General features: G+C 41.8%; 3 protein-coding genes across 6 annotated transcripts; all 3 read right to left on the minus strand.

Moving 5' to 3' along the window:
• Positions 1–419: 419 nt before the first annotated feature.
• kctd5b (potassium channel tetramerization domain containing 5b) lies at positions 420–15,494 on the minus strand. Of its 2 annotated transcripts, XM_079182571.1 has the most exons (7): positions 15,246–15,494; positions 9,387–9,495; positions 9,018–9,109; positions 8,802–8,897; positions 8,486–8,590; positions 5,751–5,876; positions 420–3,594 (listed from the first exon to the last, which is right to left on the minus strand). In XM_079182571.1, the coding sequence occupies exons 1-7, from the start codon at positions 15,465–15,467 to the stop codon at positions 3,565–3,567; spliced, it is 780 nt and encodes a 259-aa protein (XP_079038697.1). In that variant the 5' UTR covers positions 15,468–15,494; the 3' UTR covers positions 420–3,564. The 2 variants fall into 2 exon arrangements, with proteins under 2 accessions (XP_079038697.1, XP_079038698.1); XM_079182572.1 differs by lacking the exon at positions 8,486–8,590.
• Positions 15,495–15,853: 359 nt separating this feature from the next.
• On the minus strand, positions 15,854–23,546 carry pdpk1b (3-phosphoinositide dependent protein kinase 1b). The gene is made up of 14 exons (XM_079182807.1): positions 23,427–23,546; positions 21,280–21,570; positions 21,041–21,083; positions 20,784–20,921; positions 20,493–20,637; positions 20,293–20,390; positions 20,081–20,156; positions 19,896–19,964; positions 19,632–19,728; positions 19,302–19,475; positions 18,922–19,139; positions 18,707–18,764; positions 18,286–18,438; positions 15,854–18,177 (listed from the first exon to the last, which is right to left on the minus strand). The coding sequence occupies exons 1-14, from the start codon at positions 23,448–23,450 to the stop codon at positions 18,064–18,066; spliced, it is 1,698 nt and encodes a 565-aa protein (XP_079038933.1). The 5' UTR covers positions 23,451–23,546; the 3' UTR covers positions 15,854–18,063.
• Positions 23,547–23,904: 358 nt separating this feature from the next.
• On the minus strand, positions 23,905–26,781 carry tsr3 (TSR3 ribosome maturation factor). Of its 3 annotated transcripts, none has more exons than XM_079183275.1 (7): positions 26,365–26,781; positions 25,915–26,125; positions 25,413–25,606; positions 25,126–25,293; positions 24,556–24,610; positions 24,222–24,299; positions 23,905–24,173 (listed from the first exon to the last, which is right to left on the minus strand). In XM_079183275.1, exons 1-7 carry the CDS (start codon positions 26,483–26,485, stop codon positions 24,089–24,091), a joined length of 912 nt encoding a protein of 303 aa, XP_079039401.1. In that variant the 5' UTR covers positions 26,486–26,781; the 3' UTR covers positions 23,905–24,088. The 3 variants fall into 3 exon arrangements, with proteins under 3 accessions (XP_079039401.1, XP_079039400.1, XP_079039399.1); XM_079183274.1 differs by having other exon boundaries at positions 24,219–24,299; XM_079183273.1 differs by having other exon boundaries at positions 23,905–24,299.
• Between the last annotated feature and the right edge of the window lie 25 nt (positions 26,782–26,806).

Here is a 26,806-nt window from a genome sequence, read left to right on the forward strand (position 1 = left end):
GTATAACATCTTTGTCTCGATTAAAGACCGTAAACCGTTGAAGGCACATAGGCACCGTTAACCCAAACGTTTGACAAATCAAATAGCATTTACTAAAGAGTTTAGATTAAACTGAGTGAGATTCTTTTGTCATAAACATACTTTTGAACACTGTTTTATCCTCCCTTGTTAAAAAACAAAAAGATCTACAAAACAAACAGGCATGTTTCGAGGCAACTAAAGCCATTGAAAGGTGTTTTGAGGTACTGACACAAGAGGACGCTATTCACCAAAAAATAGGATTTGTTGTCATGACTTCTCCATTTATCGCTGCAGTATCTATATGTGAAAGGACAATTCTATGTGATGTACAATATGGTATGATTACTAACAAAGATCAGGGTAAACACACCTGGAAATAAAAACAAGCTACACACATGTATGAATGACAACATCTTTATTGGGTTTACCCGATGCAAGACCATATAGACATATCCCCTTAACCTCATACTTAGTTTGCACACGTTTAACATTGCATAAGATCATATAGAATAGTGATCTATGTAGTGATATGAGAACCTTATTCATTGATGTAATTGCTAGATTGAGGAAAAATGACACATTCATTCCCTCTGATTACAAGTGTGATCATCTTCAATCATGCACTACAGTGTCTGTGGCTTATGACTTGAATGCAAAACAAACTGGGCACTTATAAGTATTAGGCTACAGATTTGATAAGTTTGTCCATGACATGAAATGACAATCGATGCCAAATGCTCAACCAGGCGGCCCCGTTCGTGATGGGCAGTTAAAAAGGTGGCTGCTAAAGTAGAGGGGTTAAACACCTCAGACCAGAGTATATCAAATGAAGTTACAACCGAACCAAGCAAAAATAAAAGCTAAATGATTTAAATCTCATTGCAGAAAAAGAAAAAGTCTCAAAAGATGTAAATAAACCTTTGCTCTGACCCAACGCAGGTGGGTTCAGCCTATGAAAAGTGAGCATCTCTGCCTTCAAAGCACGATTGTCTGCAACGCTCAATAGGCCGTCAGAAGTTGGACAGAGTAACTCGTCGGTCAGCACGTCCGTGTGAATATCAGTTTGTGTGGAGCGGGGAGTGCTAGTTGCCGTTGTTGTGGTCACACAAATCAGACGAATGTTAACGTGTGTGTGTGAGGAAGTGCAAGACAGTACATAATTGGAAGGCTTCAGAATACTAATAGCAAATGTAAACATAGCCTAGCTCTGGCAGGAAATCCAGTCTACTTTGAACCTCTTTGCAGATGTCAAATGTTGCACTTTAAAAGCCCTTGTGTGCGCGTTCGTGTGTGTGTGTGTGTGTATGTGTGTATATGTGTATAGCTATATCAAAAACATGCATCCATACTTGTTTTTCGCGACATTATAAAAATTGTTTTAATCAAGTGTATACGTGTACATGTGAGTAAATGGAGGTTTGTGTGTCGTCACTATGTACAAAGTGTGCCAGCATTAAGAAAAGTTTGCTCATCCCTGACACTAAGATCAACGTGTACAATACATATAGGACATTGGATTTTGGTCATTGGGGGGGGGGGGAAAGGCAACACTAAATGATTATTTGTGAATGAAATATCCAACCTATCAAAACCACACATCAAACCTGAAAACAACTTTCTATAAAAAAAAAAGAAAAAAAAAAAAGTGTTCTAAAATGCGGTATTTACATTATCAACATTACAGGCTTGTAAGCAGTGTGCACAGTGCCGTTTCCCACTGTAGTGCTTGTAATGCTGTGTACGAAATCTACTCAAGTCAAAACGCTTCGAAGAAACTATCACAATGCAGGAAAAATACATTTGTTTTTAAATGTAACAGTCAACTTCATAGACAGCCAAGTATCGCTTTGTTATTGGTTATCAAAACATGTTCCAGGCATGTTCTCAGTGAAAGACACCGTGTTCAGCATCAGCTGTTTCAATCCTGACTCAGAAGTCTCTAGAGTCCTGTACAAACAACGCAAAACAGGAGTTAACATTGTCAAAATTAAGTTTTTTTTAAAGATCCAGTATAAACAACTTCTGTTCCAAGTTGTGTTTTCTCTACAGTGTACAAAACGTGCAGTTTTTATTTTTAAAGAGTTAAATATTAATATTGAATTTGGATTATTTACATCAAAACTAAATCCTGTGGATATGAAAAGAAAGTCCTTCACCGCTGCCTTCAAGCAGCTCCAGCCCCCGAAACCTCAAACACTTCCCCTCAAAAAAAAAAAAAAAGATCTTAATCAAACAAGAAGTTCCCTCAAACATAAACAATAAACTAGTCAAGAAAACTCAAAAGTCAGAGGAAATCTTTTTTTCTTTTTAAAGACGTCATTGTCTCCAGGATGTTTGTCCCGACAAGAAACAGGACACTGATGTTTAAAAAAAAAAAAAAAATGATGTCATTGTAAAACAGAATTCACATTTTAAAAACACCTTTGACTATTTGGGCAGTTAACTTTAGATTTATGAACATGAGGAGTTCAGACAAAATGTCTGGCAGATTAAAAGCGATGGAAATCTGAACTTCACAACATTTAGAGATAAAGTCCATGTTGGCAGGAGCAGCAGACATCTTACTTTGAATGGAAATGTGTGGCTAAACGTGTATCCAATACGTAACCGTATAACAAGAATACACGTTTTCAGTGGACTTCCTGAAAACATTTAATCCCACAGCACACACACAGGCCCTCTGTGGGCAATTGTGTTACTCAGGTTGCAAGACAAGCAACTACACAAGTTACTTTTTAAGCAATAAAGAACAAGAATTATCTCGCATCGCCATATATGACTGATCTCTCTAAAGTCCTCTTAGTTGGTCTATGTGATGTTGGGGCTTTCATACCATGCCCCTTTACCTACAGCATCAAATCACTGACGCTGTCCACTGTTGTCGTCCTGGTCTGAGAATATTATTGTTCCTTTGACAGTGAATATACATTAAAAAAAAAGATTTTTCTAAATGTTTCAAATGCATCTGAAAGTGTGCGTGTTGTAAAGCTGGGATCCTCATGATCACAAATCTCAGTATAACCGTTTGAAATCTTTGGGAAAACCTTTTATCGATTTGTTTTTTTTGGGGTGAATTTCACATTTGATAGCTGAACTCTTTACCATGTGCTAAATAAACACAATTCCCTTCTTAACATTTCTAAACAATGATCTTGAGTGATGGAGACCAGACGGTTTGATCCCTTAGCAGACTTGGAGGGTTTATGAATGAACTCAATAGGTGACCCTGAGTGAATCATTGGCCTTATGTGATGATGGCCATATTCTAAAGCGTAAAACATTAGTCGATTGCAATTCCTTATTCTTAATTAAAAAAACTAAAAATTGCCACTAATTAAAAAAAAAAAGGTCCAGTTTAAATGTACAGGCACAAATTGTCAGTAAACAGACGTATTTACATCAAGAAATAAAAACAAAGAATGGAGAGAAAAAGACAAAATAAATGCACACCCCCTCCTTTAAATCTCCATTGTGCCAAACGTTCTTCCACAAAGATGATATGTTCGCATCGTAACACCTGGAGCTCATAATACCGAGTCCTCTTCACATCCGGGAACCCCTTTCCTGAAGGATCTGCAAAGACCAAAACATGACAGAATGAACACAAAACACATCGTACCACATGCTCAGAAAGAGGGTTTTGTTCCTGACTCTGTAAAGTCCACTGTATTCCTGGCACAGTGCACACTCTCCCAGCCAGGAGCACTCACACATTTACTCTACGCGCTGGCTGATCCTAATTTACTGGACGGGGTGCAGAGTGAGGAAGATAAAGCATCGTGCCGGAGACTATGCAGTACGTGGTTCTAAAGCCAATTGTGGGGGAGCCCATGAAGCTTCCTTGCTACTGGAAAGACATGCAGCTGAAACTAACCACGGCCCGAGGAATGATTCTGAACTACAGAAGAGATGACCAAACTGAGCACTATGAAGGAAACGGCAGCAGAATTAAAATGTAACGTTACCTCGTTCAGGATAGATTTAAAAAGGCGCTTTTTAACTTGTATTTCAGCTTTCAGCAAAATCATTCATAGTAGCAGCAGCGTGTCAATTTAAAAGAAGATAAGGTTTGTTTTTTTGTTTATTAAAAGGAGCTTCTTTATCACCATTCTGCTTCACCCATTTTCCCTTTTGGGACTTAATTGCCGTCACACAAATTGAGATAATCTAAACCACCGAACAGATATCTTCTTTGTGTAAATCTTGTGAGATTAGGGTTGGCTGATACAGATGTCATAAGACGTATTGCCACATTTACTGCAGTAAAAAAATAAATAACACGCCACCAGTGCTGTCAAAGCAACACTGGAAAATGGCCCGGTGCTCTCGGTTAAACAGTAGCGTTTTGTTTATTTATGCATGTTGAGTTTACTGGTTCAAGCACTCGCTATAAAAATGTTGTTTGCTGCTGCTGCTGGCTGGCTGAGTGCTACCAAACGGAATTTCGTTGCATCACTACAATGACAATAAAAACCTCTTTATCTACAACTACCGTTTTTGACAATGAAATGGACAAAGTGAGTGTAGTAACCCTCCCTTCCCTTTAAATGTCATTGAATGAGGGAGAATGAGTCAAAACTGCTGCAGCTGATGATTCAGAGTGTCCTCCGTTAAACAGGGCTGTGAGCATGAATATAATTACAGGGGTCTTATTTACACTACTGAAACAAATGGAGCTCTTCCCATCTGGTTCCCCCCCCAAAAAAGCCATCTGGCTTTTGATTTAGCTCTGGCTTGTAGACTGTGAAGACCCAAGATGGTTTTCAACCTGTATTCAGTCCCTTTGCTCTGGTTTAAAGTGTCTCGTCTTTGACACGTGAAAAAAAAGTTTTCAGTAGCGTAACCTGTATCAGAGAGGCACAGGGAAGAGAGGGGGACCCGCTGGAGAGGCTTGGTGGAGGGACTCTGAGCAGAGGAGCGCTCACCAGTGAGTCATAGATGCTCAACCCTAATCAGAGTCATTTCATAATCGCTCTCTTGGTCCTCACTCTGAGCAACATGCAGCATGCAAGACAGCAGAAGACAAGAACGGCATGTTGTAAAATAAAGGGAATGAATGGAGGTGTAACATGTTGAAAAGGAGAACGAGGGGAAAAATAAAACTAATGGATTAATGTTCAGAGGGTATTAATATTAACTACATTCAGCAAAACTAAAAAAAGGTAAAAATAAATATATATATATACAATAATAATACAATATTGAATTTCTGCAGATGCACTGGTAGTGTTTAATATTTCTATCAAAATAAAACAGCGTCAATAGACATGTAACGGAGTGCTTCTTCATCTGTAGCGGGGCTCCCACGGGGCATTTCAAGGGCCAATCCAGCATGACATAGGTCTAAACGCTGAGTCAGCTCTGTCTGAGACACCTTTGTGTGGTCTAGTCGTCAGCAGCTAAATGAAAGTTGTTCACGCCTGAACAGGAGGTCATTGTTCACTTAAGAAAACGTCTGCTTTGCTTGAATTCATACTTTTCTTTTTTCTCTGATCACCGGCGGTTCTTCAGGCAGGCCGTTTCTTAACTGTGGGACTAAATATTCACAATGTTCTCCTTCATAGAGCTTTCTCATCAATAAAGCAGAGGTGCTTTCAGTTCCCTCAGTTCCCCCGGTGGCGTGTTCATAAATGCGACGCATTTAAAACATTCAGCACAGGCCATCATTCACAGACGTTTGCTGTGGATGGCTTCTCAACGTGGCCTCCCCACAAACTCAAGACACTTACCTTAGCCTTCTCACTGGGCTCACTGTTTGTCCCGTATGATTGATTGTGCAGCTCCTTGGAGACTACACACAGGAACTCGGATTGGTCTTCGTTTCCGTAGTTGTAAGAGGAGCCTATGCTGACCAGCTAGAGAGACACCAGAGCAGAGCACAGAGGAAGAGTTAGCCTTAGACTGATGAAGTAGAGGCAGAAACTGGGTTACTCATGGTGGGAAAACAGAGGCAGGGAGACATTAAAGTAACGTAGAAGAGGTTAACAACCAATCAAGGAGCAGAGAAGGTTCATGCAACTCGAATTTAAGGCTCGACAATATATGATTTTGGAGGTTCTCTAATTAGACATAGCTCAATGCAGTTTATACAGACTAGACTAATCGAAGTGTGGTCGGTGTAACCCTGACTCTGAAGTGTGTTTTTAGGATTAATTATCTAATTTGTTATATGCACCATATAATATGAGATACAGTTGAGATGACACACAAACGTCCTCAGTGAGGTTTAAACCCAGAATGTCATGGACACCACTTGGCCAATCCACTTAAAACTTTTTAAACTAATACACCAAGAAAAGATGGACGTTAGAGGCTCCAAAACCTAATTCAAGAGCTAAAGTGTACTTAGAAATGTGTTTTAAGTAATTCAACTTGTAAAATACTATACAAACTGTGTTTTCAGGACCTGCAGAAATGCCAGCATTGAGAACCAAAATAAAACATTAATGAAGATCAAAGAGCAAACAGAAAATTGAGTTCCCAAAGTAATTAGACGTAAATAAAATAATTGGTGGACCACTAAGGTAATGATAATAAAAGAAATAAGCACAAAGACACCACAGTCAGAAAGTGCAGGGACTCCACCACAGGAAGCAACAAGCCGGTTGAAAAGAGACGACGGGGGAACAGTGGATTTGATCGGACCATGCTCGTTTAAAGTGAAGAGTTGGAAACAAATCGATACAATCAAAAGTTGAAAACTACAGTATCGCCTACAAAGCTAATACAAAAGGAGCAAACTTCAAGTTAGATTGTTTTAGCTCTGTGACTCAAGACAACATGTGTTGGATTTAGTTTAGTGCTTCGACTGCCATACTAATTCAGAACAATACTACGATCTGTGTTCTAAAATCTGTTTTCTTTGACGATTGGTTTACTCTACGTTTTATTTTGGGCTCCGTAGGCAGAATGGCTTGTCCACTAACCGGAGGATCGATTATATTGGCGGCTCCTCCGGTCCGCATGTCGAAGTGTCTTTGGGTAAGTTATTGAACCTCAAATTGCTCCCGGAGGGCTCGGGAGCATCGGTGTGTGAATGAGCGTTGAGATTAAATCCTGATGGGCAGGCTGGCAGCTCGCATGGCAATGGTATGAGCGTGAATGTTGTCATGTGGCGTAAAGCGCTTTGAATAGTCGGAAGACCAGAGAGGCACTATGCAAATGCAAGTCCGTTTACCATTTCATTACGTCTGCAAAGTCGTCAGCAGCCCGGCTTAACACTCTACCACAAGTATGGAGCGAGAACCGAGTGCAGAACCCAAATTCAACCAACATCAGTGAAGCTACTGCTTCTAACAGCGAGTGGCTTTTGAGCACCGAATGCGTCTGTCACGGAAAACAATTTGCATGAGAAAATGTTCCTATTCCAAGTTAGTTTGAATAAAAGACACAAACGGACAGAAGATATATTAAAAAGGAAACGTCGATAAGATCTATATAAACAAACCCTCGTGCACACCTTGAAAAAACATGCGAGAAACAAAACAGAGCAGTTCCTGTTCCTGAATAACTGCTTTTTACTGCTGAATGTTAAGTGTGTGTACACAGCTTGCTTGTATACCGTCTGTACCCAGGTGTGCATGTTCAGACATGCATGGCCTCATTAGCCACTGCTGCCGGAGACTTGTTGTTGTTAAGCAATCTTTCTCACATTAGGCATCGCCAAATAATCCCAACTAGCTGCCATGGACTCCACTTGTCATGCTGCTGAAGAGTCAACGAGCACCAACGCCTCAGACTTTCTGGGGGAAATACACTTCGACAAATTGTTTGTATTAAATGGGATCTTAAACCAGCCGTAGGTCATTAAAGCTCATCTTCCCAAAACACTCTCCTGGGCTGACGGCCGAGCTTTCGGCTTTGCATAAAGAGTGTTTCGAGGAGTTTCCCATCTGACCTGTGTAAGGAGATTAGAGAGATTTCAGCTCTAATGGGATCCCTTGTCTCAGAGAGATCCATTCACATAGAATACACAAAGTGTAGTTTCTCATTACAAATATTAGCCTTTGGCAGCGCCAGCTGAACACACACTCTGATGTAAACCTGGACTATTCACTCCTAATGTTTGAATCTATATCGATTACAAGGTAGATTACCTTGAGGGGGGGGGGGGGGAGACAAAACAACACTACACCACTAAAACAACCAGCACTATATTACAGCACAGTCCCCAAAACAGCCAAGTGGCTACATGAAAGCACAGAAAGCCGTTGACAGGCTTTAAAAAAAAAAAAATGTGAATGCAGTATGAATAAAAAACAAAATAAATAATAAAACAAAATCACAGACAAGAAGAAGTGTCATGGTCTCTTAGCCTCACTGGTGAGCAAGCAGTACAGATGAACATGGAAAAGAATCAACTCAAAGAAATGACCAACAGCTATGTGTCTACTTGGGACAAACGACGGCCAACGTGGGGACCATGCAGTGACCAGCCCGTGGACAGAAATTTGTTAAGACACACCTCTCCGCTGTTGTTTGGCAAAGCAGACTCCTCTCCCTTCACCTCCCTTGACACAATCAGCAGAAACTCTGACTGGTGGGCCCGCCCGTAACTTATACTGACAAGCTGCAACGACCAATCAGAGCACAGAAGGGATGCCCGGATCATGTATGCGGACAGTGAGAAAGATGCGATTTGCTGTTTGGCTTCTTTTTTTTTTTTTGTCGCCATTTCCAATATTGAGGATTGGACTTTCTGGGTGAATGTGTTGCTTAGCGGGGTGGGTGAAGCACATGGAAGGAGGAACGCTGCTGTAACCCCGCAGGAAGAGATTTACCTGTTCAAACTTCCAGCCGTCAGACATGGTCGACACCATCTGTGTCAGCTCCTCCTCCTGGCACTGCAGCACACGGTAAACATGCTTCACTGGAACCTGAGAGGGGGAAAACCACACGAGAGAAACGGAATCGAAAGGGAGAAATAACACAAAAATGAACGGAAAAAGACGGTCATATTCATGGGGAAAATGTATTTTAAATAAAACTTCATGTACCTGTGATGTTTTAGAGTCGCGATCCCTGATCTTGTCCTTGAGGAGCTTTATTAATGATGTGATGTTGTAGAATTCGGCCTCTTCTAGCACACCTGAAACAGGAAAAGAGAAACACTTAAGCTTAGAGCAGACACATCCTTCTACTACTTTAAGGTTATGCAGAGATGAAAGAGTAATGTGTGAGAATCTTTACTCCTTTGACCAGTCAAATGATTTGCGTTGCACTTTTGGTCTGTCAAAACAGAGACGTGATGGACAAATAGGTAGTTGCCTATATATATATATATTTTTGCAATCATTGCCATGTCATTCACTTTTTACAACAATCAATCAACAATGATGAACTCAAATATTCTACGGAGACATTACCTTCCTCTGCCAAGTCCCTGTTGAGCACCAGCTTGCCATGTCTCAAGTAGTTCAGCACTGGCCCAAAGTATGTGGGGTCTCTGTCTATGAGATAGGCACCAGTTTCATCCTGCGGAGAAGGAGGAGGATGTGATTAATAGAATAACACCGTATTCACTGACAGTGTTCGATTTTCAGAAACAATTCAACATTCAGCCCCACTTAACAGAACCACTGCTAGTCATTTTAATTCTAAGCATCCAGTACAGGGGACACAGTGTGCACACGTATATCTGAATCGAAACATAATCTGTGGGGGGATGAAAAAAAAAACACACACACTGTGCATCAGGGAATAAAACTCGAGGGATGAGAATTATGAGGTCAGCTCCTGTGCTGATAATCTCTACTGGGGTTGAGGGAACATGCGCACACATGTGCGACAGCTTTGGGATATCACTTCACTATTCCCACAGGCCTTGGGTTTGATCCAGTTTTCCTCACAACTACTGGGTATTCCCCTATTTCTGTAAGTACTTTGATTAGACCGTCTAAAACAATTAGAGCAGAACATTTAAAAAAAAAGAAAAAAAGATTTGGAACAGCAAGCTGAATCCACCGCGGGGAGCAGGAGAAAGCACCGCGGCTTACAACCAACAATTAGCCGAGTCAACCCTGGTCTGCTACACAGTTGGCCAAATACATAATACGAGTCTGTTTGAACTGCTGTATAACTACTGCAGCTTCACATTCACTAAAGCACTCGGAGGAGGGAGGACAGACCTTAAGCAAATGTTGTGCCGATCCTGAAACGCGACAGGATGTTTGACTTTGCATCGGTCGGGTATTATGGCTTCAGGAGCAATCGGCCGCACTGATGGTCGCTGCAATGCTGTCACACTCTGCAGGCCGTGAGCAAACTCAAACAGACAAGACTACTATGAAGAACACGTGACGAGTCATAGTTACCTCGTCTTCACAAGCTCAGAGAGGATTTAAACTCAAAACCCATTAATCTTTTCAATAATGAGAGAAGGTCCCTGTGCATTTTCCTTTGTAATGAATCTGAACCCTCCTGGCTGGTTGACCTCATTTCCAATGCAAAAATATCCGACCGGAGCCTAATGGAGCTCTATTCTGGTCTTATCGCCCTGTGTCAGTTCCTTACACTTCCACAGTCACTGAAGTTTAAGCACAAGCACAGGCAGAACCTGCAACAGCCCAAAGCTGTACGTAATGGTTGATGTTAACATAGAAGCTCAGGTGTCTACTACTGGCCTCCAGCATCACGTTTTTACCAAATGAATGAGATCCATTGACCCTGCTCGTAGCAGGAATTTGGACTGGTAATAGCAGAGGTGCATTCCACCAATTACTGATATTACTGCGTTTGATAAGTCATTATGTCTGTTTGACGAAAGGTCTATTAATTCAACTTTAGATTCACTCCCCATTTCCCCCTTCATCCTACTTTTACTGGAAAGGCTCTGTGAAGGGACAGTTTGGGAAACCACTGCTATAACAAGAACTTGTCAAGGCAGAAAACATTACCATGTGTGGGCTAATACAAATGGTATAACTTACATTTAGGGAGCATTCCAATAGCCCAGTGACTCTCACATTAATTCCCTTTTCCGTACTGGGACATTTGAATAACCGCCGTGAATAACACCTGCGCCCATCCTACTATGATAAGTCAAAATGTCTGCTGTGAAAAAGGCTGACTGCATTATAAAAATGTACTTCTGTAAACGGCCTCAAAACACTCCCACTGATCAAACGCTCAAAGACACCATATGTGTACTTTACACTTCTGTAAACCTTCCGCTTTTCTGGCCTGTCGTCGCCGCCGCCACCGGTCCTCAGGGTGCACATGCATCTATGGGGGGACCGCAGGGTGACAGTGACCCAGTTCAGAAAAAGATGATTATGGGGGCTCTGATACGGGAGCCCCGTGTACACAAAGGGGACAGTGTCTTTAATGAGAAACAAAAGGCTGTGTCTCTGCGGGCCCCGGCTGTGGGGCACTGGGCAACAAGCAGAGAGAGGGGGGGGGCCTCGATGCTCAGTCTGAGACAGTTCACCATCTCCGTGTTATAACACGATCATGGTGATGATGAACAAAACTTATCTATGAATATCAGTGTTTAAGTGAAAAGCAACCAACCTGCTATCTTAACAAACACAATAGCTTCAGTAACACAATATGGAGATTTAACGATGAAATAAAAATGCCAGACCTACAAAGCCAACAAATGAAACGACGCCCACAACGACCACCAGTAATGGGTCAGTTCACTTTAGGTCAGGCTACATAGTGCTCTGTGGTTTGGTGTTGTAAAAATATTGAACGTGCAAAGTCTTCCTTACAATAACAAGAGCCAAGTCAAAGCAGGCCGGACCGTGACTGGCTTCAAACCTAAGATAACTTGAAATGAAGGTAAACAGAAGCAAATTAGAAGGGTGGGCTTTGAGTACTAACCTTATCACTCTTCTTCTACACACAACACACATCCTCCCACAGGAAACACCATGGCGACCCACCCTTCAAGCATGTGATGTCCAACAAGGCTTTTGCAGACACATCAACGCTGAACGTCAACTCCTAATTCAACTAAATTAACAAGTCGCTGCATGTTTGCTTGCGAGGACAACAATGGGTGTACACCAAACCTTTGCGTGGCACAATTCACCCAGTCAAGCCGGACAGGTGTAGGTGTAGGTATATATATATATATATATATATATATATTCACTGCTAAATTCCACATAAGATCGACTTTCAAATAATACACCAGATGGTGGTTAGCAGTCGTTATCAAAGAGAAATAGCAACACCGGTGAAGTCGTTCTAATTTGCATGAAAGCGTTATCAAACGCTGCTCAGCCTTCACTGCAGTGAGGCTGGAGCACCAGCTTACTGCAGAAACACCACTTAAAGATGTTGCAGTAGATCTTCTGAATCACATGACTGTAGCTACTTAGCCAAGTGGAAGCCTGATCCTTGTAGAGTAGGAAGCCAGGAGTCCCTCTGGAGTACAAGCAGTAATGGCATCGTCAAATGGGCCTTCAACTTCTAAATAATACACACAGCACATCAGGGCTATATTATGTGAAACTATCTCATATTTCAAGATATTTAACACGGTGCATTTGAAGGAGTTTAACCTTTCACGAAGGCTGGGAAGAACAGATCGCCTTTCTGCCATTTTCAACTCTGCAAGGCAACACCGTTTTGCAGAACAATGACGACGGTAAACAAACGGCTCCTTTTGAACATTCCCTAAAAGCATTGCTGCTGTAACGAGAGGCAGTTAAGTAGCTTCACGACTAAGCTGGCAAACCAGAAAATCACTGCGACCTGGAGCTTTCTCCTGGCAGAACGAGAAATGTGCATTGCAACAGAAAAGAAAAGAAAAAAAGAGGCTGGAAGTGAGATGATTGGTCTCGTTGACGACTGACTTTGGTGGGGAATAAAATTCCAAATGACAACATTTTAATTTATTGCAACACACGGCTATGAGCAACTGTAGGTGACTTTAGACCAATAAAGCCAATCGGCCTCGAGTCGCACCTGATTTGCCAATAGTACTCTGCACTGTCCCGTTGAGCACTTACTGCAAGAAGACAGAGCAGGAGTTAAATATTTACAATCGCCTCCCATGGTGTGCTCGGGCATGACGTACAAGCTGAATACGGCATTAAACGCGACCACATTTCTCCTCACACATGCCGCAGAGAGAGAACTTCTTTGGTGCATCAAACGGATATAAATATGAAAAGAATAAGATGTGGAAGGAACAAGAACCCTTTGTGATGAGAGTGCTTGAAAAATTGATGCAGCTCTCAAAAGCTTGAAAGCTGGGCCTCTCCTTGAGTGGTCGAGAGCCGAGCCGTTTGAAAGCAGGCGAGAGACGGACGCCCATTGATGTGCAACTCTCAGCTCGTTGATTGGACGACTGATGACTTTGAGAGCAATACCTGCTTATGATTTTGCGGCATCAAATATTCACGCAAGTCGAACAAACCTAGTTAATATCGTATGAGTAGGATGTTCATTCTAGGGTGAACTATTTAAAAAGAATACTTATAAATAAAAGGCTTCCTTGTTTCAGCACTTCCTCCACTCTACCCCAATGTGCAAAACAGGCTCCAGTCAACAACATGAATAATGCAGTTCTCCTCAAGAGTCCGGCTGAAGCACGTCAGCCTGCGTGACTGGGAACTGAACCACTCATTTCCTTGGCTGGGAAACACAATACTGCATTCGCACAGAAACAGAGCTCTTCTCTGATCCGTTACCTCGGCTGGGCTTCATATTCACATGCAGTCTTGTGATGCAAAAAAATAAAAAATAAATAAATAAAAGATGGCCTTCTTGGCTCAGTCGCTGATTAGATGAAATCATGTCAATATAAATTGTTTTAGACACAGCAGCAAGTGAAATAATATCCAATAACCTGCCCTTCACTAGACGCTATCTATAATGAGACTGCCTGCACGGTAATGGCCTGCGAGTCTGATGCACACTTAAGACAAAGGGATTTAGATGGACTGATCCGTCACTCATGGGAGGATAAACGGACAAAAAAGCAAGCTGATTATTGAGAGATTAAGATATTTGCATGAAAATACGAGATGATCCACGGCCTCAGCTTAGGGCAGCGGTGCACGTAGATGACAACAATGAACAATGGGGCAGTAAAACGAACGACGAAAAACAGAGCATATTATACTATGTATACAGACACTAATACATTGTGTTTGACAGTGCCGGGGGCCCTCAAGCACACACACACACTGCTGTTAGAACCGGCATATGGACAAACAAAGAGAAGCCTGCTTCTGGAGCATTGAGGCCATTCAGGCAGAGGAGTGACTTCATCCTCAGCAGCACCTCACTCCACTTGGCAATGACTTATGTGCTCATTAGAGAAGCCTCAGCACCAGCACAGAGGCTGATTACTGCACAGCGAACAGAGCCAAGTCACAGACTCACATCGAGAGAGGGAGGAGGGGCACAAATTGATCAAGCAATAAAGTCTTGTATGTGTAGCGTTACATCATTTGGATAAGTCAATTACAGCACGAACGCTTGTAGACATCACATTATAAATTATAGATCAGCGTTTCTGCACTAAATTATATAAAAATAGAAATTGGCATGAGATTTAGGCTATTAGAATATTATGCTAAAAGTCCATTTCATGTTTTACTGAAATTATTCTGTTATACAATTATTTGACTCGAGTGTAATATATTACATTAAATACTATAATAAACCATCCACAGCCGCGCACACAATCGGGTTACACTATCTCCAGAGAGGTTCAAAGTTTAATATTTAACAGTAGTTTTGTGAATAATGGAGAACAATTGGTTGATGTCACTGTTTTGACACCGCACAGCTCGGCCTCAGACGGAGAAAGTTTCCAACTAACGTTCTGGGGCGACTTGATATTTAGCCTGAAAAAGCTGTAAAACTATTCAAACCACGCGACGGTGTTTACGTCAACACTTTAAACAACGCATTGAAGTAACGACAACCGCAAGACCTGGCAACGAATTTTGTTAAAAGACCAAAAATGAGCCAGCTACACACAGAAGCTAGCAGCAAAGATCATATGTCATGTGGGGACTGTCGGAATCTAGCTAGCTTCGCGTGCTAATGCTAGTTAGCCACACAAGTTAGCACAAAGTATGAATAAACACTGATGTTCACACAGCGGGGCGTGTGGTTAAGCAAGCGGGTACACACAGTCACCAACCATCCCAGTGGCTTAACAACACAGGACGCAACGATAAAGTAATTTAGAGGATATTACAGTGGAGTTAACCAATTGCGCTCCTAAGTATAGTGCTAACTAGCTTAGCATTTACCTTGTCGGAGTCGAGCTCGGGGTCAGCTTGGCTCAGTCTGTACAGAAATGATTTTGGATCTCGACACAGCGTCTGTCTCGTTGTTAAAAAACACGTCCCCCCGACGTTTAGTCGGATCCACTTCGATGCCCCGACACCGGCTGGGACGTGTCTCTCCGCCGCAGAATGGGCCAAACATCTCCGGTGGACGGAACCGCTTGTCTCGGAGCTGTTCTCTGCCATCCCTCTCTTCGTCTCCTCCGCCCTCGCCTAGGCTTGTGTGCGGCTGACAGGAAATATCTAAGCTGCAGCCACTGACTTCCACGATTCATGCAAAGCAGGCTGCCAGCGCCACGGCCACTCCTACCAGCCCACTCCACTCCAGCACCCACAGACACTTTGTGTAGATTATCCCAGAGAAGAGAGGCTCTCCCGAGTTTCATCCACTGACGCCTCGATGTGGAGCAATATGGTCTCTTGATACCGACATCCCGGAGATGTCACAGCGTATAAATATGTCACTTGGTGAACAGCATGCTCGCACATACTGAAGACCAACCAGGTTTAGGTTTTCTCCCGTGTTTGCAATACAATGTGTATTAAAAGTAATTTTCACGACACACAAGCGCTGATAATGGGCCGGTACTTTATTTACATGTTGCAAAATGTGAGATGCCATTGCCACTGAATGCTGCTGCTGCTTTCACGGTGTCACGACTGTGGTTGATAACAGAAGACAGGACACGCGGCTTTATTTGTATGCCTAAATCCCTACATGCTTTAATTACTGGACTACCAAGCATTAAGTGGAAAATTCATCATTCAACATCTACTGACCTAGCGCACAAATAATCAGAGAGAGAATGAACAGATTCATTAAATTATCAGAATATGATTAAATCACTGAGCAAATAGAAAATGTATGATATAGTAAGAAAAAAGCTGTAAAATATTATAGTTTACAATAATTATTCACATTCAAAGGCTTTACATCTCAATACATACACAACATGGCCCCTGAACATGACTTCAATCCAAATGATTCATATATTAGAATTTAAATAACACAGAATGAACTAGAGGCTAAACAATAGCCATCAAATAACCTTATACAAGAATAAAAATACAAAAACTGTATCCTAATATCATTGCATTACTTGCTTCAGATTTTAATAATACATCATCTGTACATCACAGTTCTAGTCAGTTACAAGCCAGGTAGAGTATTCCATACACAATGTAACCGACTGCCATCGACTTGATTCAAACAATTTTTCTAACTAGAAGAAAACACTACTCTAGTGCTTCCTCGACTTTATAGACAGATACAGCAATTTTTCATCGGTTATTTGGATCAGATAGATATCTTTTAACTGACATCCAACCACATTGAGCCCCGGGCCCCAGGGCCAGAGGGTCCTATTCACCTATACTCCAGTCACACACTGCACACACAGACTCAGCTGAAGGAAGAGGACCTTTGGAAAGGACCTTAAGGTAATATGTCAAAAATTAAAAGCATTATGATAATACATATTGCTAAAACAAGAGCACAAGTTAAATCAGTCGCTTTAATTTCTATTGGGCCAAACGTCAGAATGAAAACAAAATGGGCCGATGGGCCCGATGAGGCAGTTCTGCCATCTTGTCCAGGGACAACAGCGTTACCGTGATTGCTTCGGAGAATGATAGTATGTGTATGTATCACTGTTGATGAAGGTTTTCTGTTCAGCATGGGGCGGTCAGCACACACGATTTAGTTTTCAATAGGACGTACTGAAGATGAGCCGACTGTCCCACCGAAAGAGAAGTTGCAGAATTCACATCACAAAGAAATAGCCAGTGAATGGTACAGAACAGCCAAATCATCCAATAAAATACGCTATGGTTACCAATGCAGTCAAAAATACCCACCTTTAAACTTGAATAAACTATATCTCCAGTGCCCTGGGAGAGAGAGAGAAGCGGACAAGGCTGAGCTACAAAACTGGCCATGCAGGAAAGATAAGCAAGTTATGATTAGGAAGTACAAGCTAGTGGCATGTTTACCCGCCCCCTGTTAGCAACACATCCTAAGTAACGGCTACAGAAGGCTCGAAACTTGTATAGAGACTGATTCAGACCCATGTCTCACTGCAGACCGGCACTCTGCTTTGTTACATCGAGACCTTAGTTTGACTGCAATAAGCAAGTTCCAAGAGACTAAAAAAAAAAGAAGAAAACTCAAATACCGTGGGAACACTTGGGCTCTGACAAAAATATATATATAGGATTTGAGTTTGGTAAACACGTGAGACTGAATCTGCGTACAGTATCTGTTACAACCATGGAGTATTATGCTGTTGAAGTGGGGCCTGACTACAGCTTGCACATACGATGTAGGAATAGGATATGGTTTAATTAAGATATCGGGATAGGCTCTGGTTCACAAAAGCTAGATTTTGTGTTATGGTATCATTGGAGCAGGAAACCAGTCCTTGCATTTGAGATAGTCCTAGCGGTAGCCAAGCGCGTGTCCCTCTATAGGACAAGCTTGCCCCTCTCTTCCCCCCCTGCAGAATGTACAAAAAGCAGATGTGCATGGTGGCAGTCTTATCATCCATACATGGAAAAATGCAATAGAAGCCTCACAGAGAGCACAAAGAACAAGCAAAGCAACCCTGAATCCAAAGTTGTATTTTTCCCATGGTTCTACTCAGGAAAACAAACAAGGTCTAGATGCCAGCGTCTCTAAGAGTTTGTTTACATTGCGGTGATGAAGGGCACTAAAGAGGGTGTTACTCTGCTCAGTGATTGGCCTCAGAGCTAAAGAGGAGTGGCCAGAGGAGGAACTGTGCTCCTATAGGCCGGGGTTTTGGTGCCTTTGATAGATCTTTCTCCACACTTCCTGGATCTTCTTGCACCATCTGTCAGCATTTCCGCTGGGGTCCATCAAATAGTATGTTCTGTTAGGCTGCAAAAAAAAATAACAGGAGATGAAAAAAACAATTAAAAAGGTGAACCACATAGGAGGAGTTGGCAAGTATCAATATACTGAACAGACATCAAAAACATAATTTACCGTATGAACAAAGAAGGTTTTGAAGTTCTTGGCCTCAGGGCGTAGCTCTAGGGACCAAGGAATCTCCCCTTTCAGGACCTTGTTTACAGGATCCACGTAGTACAGGTGTGGTCCTTCAGTGAGAAGCAGCTGTCTCCGTCTAGCAAACAGACCCTGCAATGGAATGCCACACGTCTCGAGACATTAGCTCACCAACAGAGGGGGCTATGAGGCCTATGAGACTCTCCTAAGCACAGCACTGAATTCATCTTTACTTTCTATATGTCATCAGTCAGAGAAACACCATGGGAGGTGACTTCATTTATGCTGAGCCAAACTTAGCGAGAAAAGCTGTTTACGTTTTACTACAAACATCTCATACACAGCCACTGTGTAGTCTAGCTAAATATATCCTGAATTACGTGGCATTGAATTCACACACCTTCCTTTTATCCACTGGGCCCATCTTCAGGATCAGGTTATTCTCCACAAACTGGTGCCTGTGTAAATAAGCAACATCAGATTACTGACCCCCACTCGGTTTCACTCAAAGCATTAGTTTTTCTACAACAAATGAACATTTTCAAAGATTCAGATTTACATAAAACAACAAACACGACTCTAACAGGTCGACACATTGGCATGGGGGGGCTTTACCAGGGGTTTCCAGTGGTCTGTTTGTCCAGCAATAGCTGCTTCTCTTCTTCAGTGAACTGCAGGTCCAGCTCAAAAGAGTTATTGTCCAGGTCATGGATGTACTGCTCAATGTTGCTGCTGGACCTCTGCGGGGGTGTGGATTCATGTGGCGACAGGGAGTGTGATGAGCTGGACTGGGCCACCTGCATGTTGCTGAACTGGCTCAGGAGGTCATCATACTGAGAAATGAGACCGGTGAGAAAAGATATAGTGATGCTTGTGGTTTGTTCAGGGGAATACATTTTTCAACAAAGCATCACACCTGAGTTTTCCCATGACCAATCAAAACAATGGAGAAAAAGAAATGGGGGGGGGACCTGGACTGTAATAAAATATCTTACGTTTCCATAGCAGTCCTCATCATCCTCAGACATGGCTGGCAGGTAGGGGGTGAGCTTGGGGGGTGTCTGTAGGTGGAGGTCGCTCCAGGAGATAGTGTCGAAGAAGGGGTGCTGCCTCAAAGGGTCGTACCCTCCCATCTCTTCACACCCAATCCGCTTGGAAGGGTCCAGTGACTGAGAGAAAAGAGAAAAACAAATGCGACATGCATTTCCATTCTGTAAATAACAAACACCAACTGACCCCCGAACTTATCAAATTAAAGTGCCCACGGATATCAGTAACATTTAATGGTATCTCACATCTTTGAATCCTGGTTCTTAATGACTTACCAAAAGCTGTTTGACAAGATCCTTGGCTTTGGGGAAGAATTTCTCGGGGAATTCATACTCCAGCTTTATTATCTTCTGGAATATTAGGTACTCATTTCTGCAACAAATGAAACACAAGAGGAAAAGAACAAAATAATAGGGGCTGTTAATGAAATGTTGTTTGCTAGAGTAACATAACTGGGGCATGGTTCTTGTCACGTCTAGCATTAGAGTTCAATGACAAAATCAAACAATGGAAACAATTAACTTCAACTTAGTACTCACCCAGCTCTGAAAGGTGGTAAACCAGCCACCAGCTGATAGGTAATACATCCCAAAGCCCAGAGGTCAGAGCTAAAATGAGGAAAACAGATACAGGAAGAAAGTTGAAATGTGATGCCGCCATTATCTGACAAACATCAAAAGAGAACAATGATTAGCACAGTTGCGTGATGACCAAAACCTCATACCTCTTGCAGGCAGATTTCTCTGTTAGCAGCTCTGGAGACACGTACTGTGCTGTTCCGACAAAGGAGTTTGCTCTCGCTGCCAAAGTGAGGAAATAAATGGTTAAAAGACATGAATAACGTCGTACTGCTCTCAAGGAGTAGAAGGCTAAATTGATGTACTTAACACACTTGTTATACTTTATGTTGAAGTAAAATAAGGACTGTGGTTATACCTTGTTTACTGTCTGATGATAACTGTTTTGCTGTCCCAAAATCTGTTATCTGGATGTGCATGTCTTCACTCAGAAGAATATTCTCTGGTTTCAGATCTCTGAAATGAGACAAACCAGTTGTAACTTATGGGGAAACAAACGCCTATATATACACACATATCAAAAAAAGCAAAAAGGACAAAACAAATGGAAAGTCTTACCTGTGTATTATCCCCTTATTGTGTAAGTATTCTAGAGCACAAACTATTTCCGCTGAATAGAATCTAGTACAGGTCTCGTCAAAAGAACCAATTTTGCGAATGTATTTCAGGAGCTCTCCATTCTTAGCGTAGCTCAGGCCAAAATCTAAGAAGAGCTAGTTAAGGAAGAATGATTACCAGAAATCAATTGTTAAAAAAACACAAACTAAGATGTTTTTGACACATTAACAATAAAACAAGAGGTAAGTAGTTAATACACCACATGCCTTGACAAACTTATTAGAAGGATACACAACTTCTCATCATCTTGAAATGTGAAGTAGAGCTTGACGAAGAATGGGTGTTCTAGATTCGACATCAAATCCCTTTCTCTTTTCACGTACTGGGCTTTGTTTGCCTTCACAATATGGCGCTTCTCTAAAATCTTAACTGGTGGAGAGAAAAGACAATTTTAGGATACAATAGTAAAAATACACCAAGCAACATTTACATGTTGATAATAAGTGTCATTGACATCATTCACCAAAAGCTGGTGCATTATTACTTACTTGCATATTCTTTACCCGTTACCTGCTCTCTTGCCAGGACAACCTGAGACAGAAAAATACACAACATGGCATGTTAGTTTCTTGTCTGACTGAGGAGAAACTCACAGGGCCTACTTTGTCAATTCCCCTCAAATGAACTGAGGACGCCTCATCCAAGCATATTAATCAAAAGAATGCTAGCATGTAGCGACATCTACCCAGGTATAATTCAAAAGCTAACTGGAATGCAAGTTACATACCGTCGAGAAGGAGCCCTCTCCCAGTATCTTGCCAAATCTAAAGTCCTCTGGCTTCTTCTTGCGTGGCTGAGGGGCCTGGCCAGCCGGCTGTGTGCGGAGGTCTGCGCCCTGGCTGCTGGCAGACGGTCCTACAGCACGGGCCTCTGAGGCGGAGCCCTCCATGCTGGGACAGTGGCTACTGCTTGCGCCTGGGATAGCAAGTGGCGAGCAGGAGTCAGGGTGGTTTCTTACCATTGATGGATGCGAGCAGGAACAGATGACAACGCTGGGCTGAATGGGCACAACATCATACTGGTAGAGGAGAGGGAACATTGAGAACATATCAGTCAGCAGGGTGATGCAGTTGTAGTTCTTGTTTTTAAAAAAAGCCATGTCCACACAGTGTTTAAATAGTATATCTTCTTCTTAGACCTAGTCTAAGATTGCACCTTTTAACACACCTAAAAAGTAATGAATCATCCCTTCATTATGACTAACAATCGGTATGCTGGCAAGCTTTAAATATTTTTACCATCATTCTCTGAGCAAACAGATTTCATAACAGCTTTCTAATAGTGCACCATAATGACACCTGAATAGGATAACACAATAGTGATAGACAAGTGTATAAGTGTATAATTAAATATATACGAGCAATTAGCCAACCTTTTCCAGCAATTAGTGTAAATAAAGGTAGATGAGATCTGGATCACATAGAGTAGAGCCACCCCATCCACGGTTGACAATGTAATTGACTGCACCCAACACTGTTGGTAGAATATCTTAAATATACAATTTCAAGTGAGACCCCTCGAGGAGCAAAGTCTAGAATTGATAAGGACATGCAGCGACTATTGGAGACGTCGCTTCTGAGCCTGGTGGTCCCACCCTCCAGTGTTTAAGTTGTGAAAACTATGTCAAAGTCAGTGCTTTCATGTGACCGTTGTACTTACTACCTCAGCTGCACTGAACACATACAATTTGTATCCACATGATCAAACTGAAAGGCAGTTAAGGCGAACAAACAAGTACAAGAAAACCACAAAATAATTGTTGAGGACTCGAAGATAACATACAGCGACAGGTTGTGCTTTACAACAAACTCTTTGGCGCTTGTAACAATGTTGTTCATTTTCTACTTACTGAACCACTAGAACTATCAGTGCTGATGTTGTTCAGCTTACAACTGTTAGTGTTAGTTAGCTAGCTAGTTCAGTTGGACTAGCTTCTTCTCATTCAAAACCAAGGTGTGGCCTTTTAGCTGCCTTATCCCGGACTTGACTGTATTGTTGCCAACTAACGTTAGTCGTATTACTCTCTACTGAACCATTACTGTAGGTCAACCACGTAATGGTTGTTAGAAACATGTCAGCGTTAACGTTAACCCAACCCTAAGTACTCGGGTAACAACAGGCCTGTGCGAACTTTCTTTGCTAACTAACGCCTGCTAGCAAGCTAACGTTAGCTCCTGCTGCCTTGTCAAATAAAGCCGACCATCACTGACAGCGAGTTATAAACTTAACGCTAACAGCCAGTCAATTAGCTAACGTTAGCAAGCCAGGTAACAAGTAACGTTAACTTCAAAACATTATGCCATTTTCACATAACGTTACTCAGTCACGGTCGAATTTGATGTGCTAGCATTAATGTCGCAATTTCAAAGTTAATGGGTTGACAATCGAACTACAAAGTGTTAACCTTAAAAAGCTGCCTTCTAACCAAAGGTGGAACGCAGTAAAGCTACCGTTAGCTTGTTAGCTACCGTTAGCTTGTTAGCAAGCAGGAGCATCGTTCGAAAGCGCGAACATGTTTAGCTAACGTCAGCCAACAGATAACGCTACTGACCAAGGGGGAATGGTCATCCTATAAAACTATCAGCAAGCATTTTAAAACGCGAAGCCAATATAGAATAATTAAAAGAACATTTGGTCATGAATTAAGCCAGGTGTTATACAATCCCGTTTAACGTAGCAAACATTAAGTGTTGTGCTAGCCAACATTAGCGAGCTAACGTTGCTAGTGAGTCGTAACGTTGGACGATCTTTTGCGGCTAGCACCGCTCTTCAGATGAAGGCCCGACCTAACTATTTGTTGTCAAACAGCCGCCACACTGTACATTTTGAGCACCGGCTTCGAACTGTTATTCTTTTCAGAGTTGCGACACTCACCAGCTGACTTGTAGCTCTTGCCATGGGAGTTTTCCTCGAGTATTTATTTGGAATAAAATAATTAGAGAAGCTCCAGTAATGGCTGCCTCTGCGCCTTCATTTTCGAGCTGTGACGTCGTTCCACAACAATGTTACCGCAGGACAGCAGAGGAGAGTCCCGCTGTGTCCGCCCCCCTCCACACATTTACAACCTACTGAACTTCATCTTACTGATAGGAATTCAGTCCGACGGCTGCAGTTGTTTATATATATATATATTCAGATGCCGCAGTTAACGTGGCCCACAAATGTATCTTTGCGCCGGTCTGTTTTAGATTGACTAATGCATTGTAGTGAGGCTTCTCCTCAGGTCTCCTACACCATTTTAACTCCTCAGGCTGCTCCAACTTTTGTGTAGAAGCCCACAAGTCTGCGTTTATCCATCAAACCATGCGTATCGAACTTTAACCACCACGTATTCCAATATGAAGGTTGCAAGGATTTGTTTATTTAATCTGCGTTTAAATGAAGACAAACATACACTTTTTGTATAAATGTATCTTTTTTTTGGATGCTTGTACAAAACTGCATAGCCACAGTTAGCCTTCAGGTTATGTATGAGTCATGATTGTTGAAAAAGTTGTGCCAGTCTTTGTAGTAAAAATCCATAGTTGAAATAGGCTTTATTGTGATGACTTTGATCCAGTCTCTTCCTCTTCATGATGATGTGATACTGGTATTGACTCAATGTTGCTCTCTGTTTTTTCATCTTCTTCTTCTTCTTCTTCTTCTTCTTCTTCTTCTTCTTCTTCTTCTTCTTCTTCTTCTTCTTCTTCTTCTTCATCCTCCTCTGAGGTGTCCGTATCCTCACTAGAGTCCTCATCTTCAGGTGCACTAAATACAGAAGAACAGTTTGAAGAACTTAGTACATGTACAGGTGTGTTGTAGGTTATTTCAGTTGCACATTTGAAAGTTGTATAAAATTAGAAAAAAATGCAGAATCTAAAATTTGACCAAATGACTGGATCCGTACTAATGCTTCATTTATCATTTCATCACTACAAGGTTCTCAAACAGTGTCTGAGAGATTACCTCACTCTGAAAGTGGTTGCATGTTAAAATGCCCTCATGAGCAATATTAAATGCTTACCACAGACGTCGGTTGAGATTCCCACATTTTACTCCAGAGTTAACATCAAATGGATCTGTGAAGAAGGGAGATAATTAGCATTTGTTAAGAAAATGCTTCAACCATAGAGGTTATCACTTTAGCCTGGTTCCAGACCTCTGAATCGCTGCCAACATCTCTGACTTATTCAGCAATTGAAATTAATCACAATGATCTGTTGTATTACTGATCAGCAGTCTAGGAAACAATGCAAGAAACATCTCTGTCAATGTCTAACATTTTAGAGAATGCTGCCGATAATTGATGAATTATAATATATCTTCATAAGAAATTCATACAGCTTAGAAGCTTTTTGAGAAAACAATTCAGCAGCGGTGAGACAACATAGGAAAAGAAAATATGAAATATATATTTAGTATTTTAGTCTTTTTAAAGTTGAATAGATATGATCTACTTCGGGGATAGAAGTTGAACATGAAGCCGAACCAAGATTAGAATAAGGACTGAAATGACCCCGGCCATCTCTGCTACACAAATATGTTGGTAAACACCGGAACAGACCCCAGTTTATTTCTATCTCCCCCATTTTACCGAACTCCTCCTCCACTGGTTCAGACGTGAGATATTCCTTTTCTACAGCGAGCAGCTCTTCCTCTGACTGACATGCAGCATATCGGTCCAGCAGAACTTTATTGAGATCCAGGAACCCTGTCCCCCACTTGAATTTATTCAACAAGAGCATTGCTAGTTCTTCGAAACCTGAAAAATCAGATACAGTATGTTAGAGATACACTGTCATAACTTGGAACAGATTACAAGAAACAGCCATGAAGACAATACAGTACATCGTTCCTGAATAACTAAAGCTAAGGCCTTACCGACGATGCAGAACGTGGCAGCAAAAGCCTCAACACAGGACAACTTGCAAGGCTTGCCGTAGTTGACCGGGTTTGCAGCTACGAGGAATGGCAGTAACCTGGGATGAGTTCCCACCATCTTATTGAAGGGAGTCTCCTCCAGTTTAGCCCAGGAACAATCGATCACTGCTAAACCATTTTTAGCCACAATCTCTCTGTATAGAAAGGTCCGTACAAAAAGTATTGACAATGTCAATCATTTGTTCACAATTAGACATTTATTTCAAAACAAAAAACAGTTAAGTTCGACCAACAGATTTAACATTTTTAAAATAAGCTTATCTTTGTGTTTATGTTTTTGGCTGCTGATCAGACATAAAACATCTCAAGATCAAACTTTATAGTTTAAATTATTAACAGATCAATCCAAAAAAAAATAAGATGACTCGATTAACTGGAATGTGTCCCAGTGTATGGCTTGGTTATGAATCATCATGCGCTATAATGATAAAACAATGCACACCTGTCTGCTGGGGTCACATACTTTGTCCCCATCGGACTCAGTACGAGTCCATTAAATCTCTGATTGAGGCGCAGGTTGTGTACAAAGCCCTTGCGTGCCAACTTTCTTCCAGTACACCGTTTGGGATCACAGTGACCCAACTCCCACATGGCAAGTGGACAAGGCATCTTCACCTGAGGGGCCTCCGCTCCCTTCTCTAGGTGAAGACTTGCTGAAAAACACAGAGAGAGAGGACAAAGTGTACATTATGATGCGAGTGTGAGCACTCTTACTCACACTTTTTATTCTTCATGACATTGATGTAAAACAAATGAATTGCCATTTACTTACTGTATAGCCTAAGTTAACAGTTTCATACAACCCCCAAAATATGAGGCAAGCCCCAAACAGTTACATAATTAGGAAACAATAGAACACAACTTTGGCTGTAATTAGTTAATTCATTATTACCTTCAAAAGCAGTGTGCATTTCTTCTGTAAATGCCTCTAAGGTTTTCCCCTTCATTTTATGCCTTTTTTCTTTGCCCTTGTTGCCTGGGCGCACAAACGTGCCCTGTTTCTTTCTCCCCATGCTGCAAGTTAAAGTTGTTAGTTAAAACTAACCAGCATGTTCACCTGCTCTCCTCTGACGTTAGCTGCTAGCTAGCTAGCTATACCACACACACAAACAAACACACACACACAACAGTTTGTCTAAAGTAGCTCGCCAAAAGTACACGTTTCGTATTTTATCTCCGGGTACACCATTCAAACGTTCAAATAGATTGTCCCAATACAACTGCCTTTAGTCTGCATGTATCACGCACTTCTTTGTTACACTATTTAAACTAGTTTAATCGGCTATTGCTCGTGGAAAGCACGTCGTTGTCCGAGACGTAAACTGCGCATGCTC

This window comes from Pholis gunnellus (assembly GCF_910591455.1).
Source record: "Pholis gunnellus genome assembly, chromosome: 21".
Lineage (NCBI taxonomy): Eukaryota > Metazoa > Chordata > Actinopteri > Perciformes > Pholidae > Pholis > Pholis gunnellus.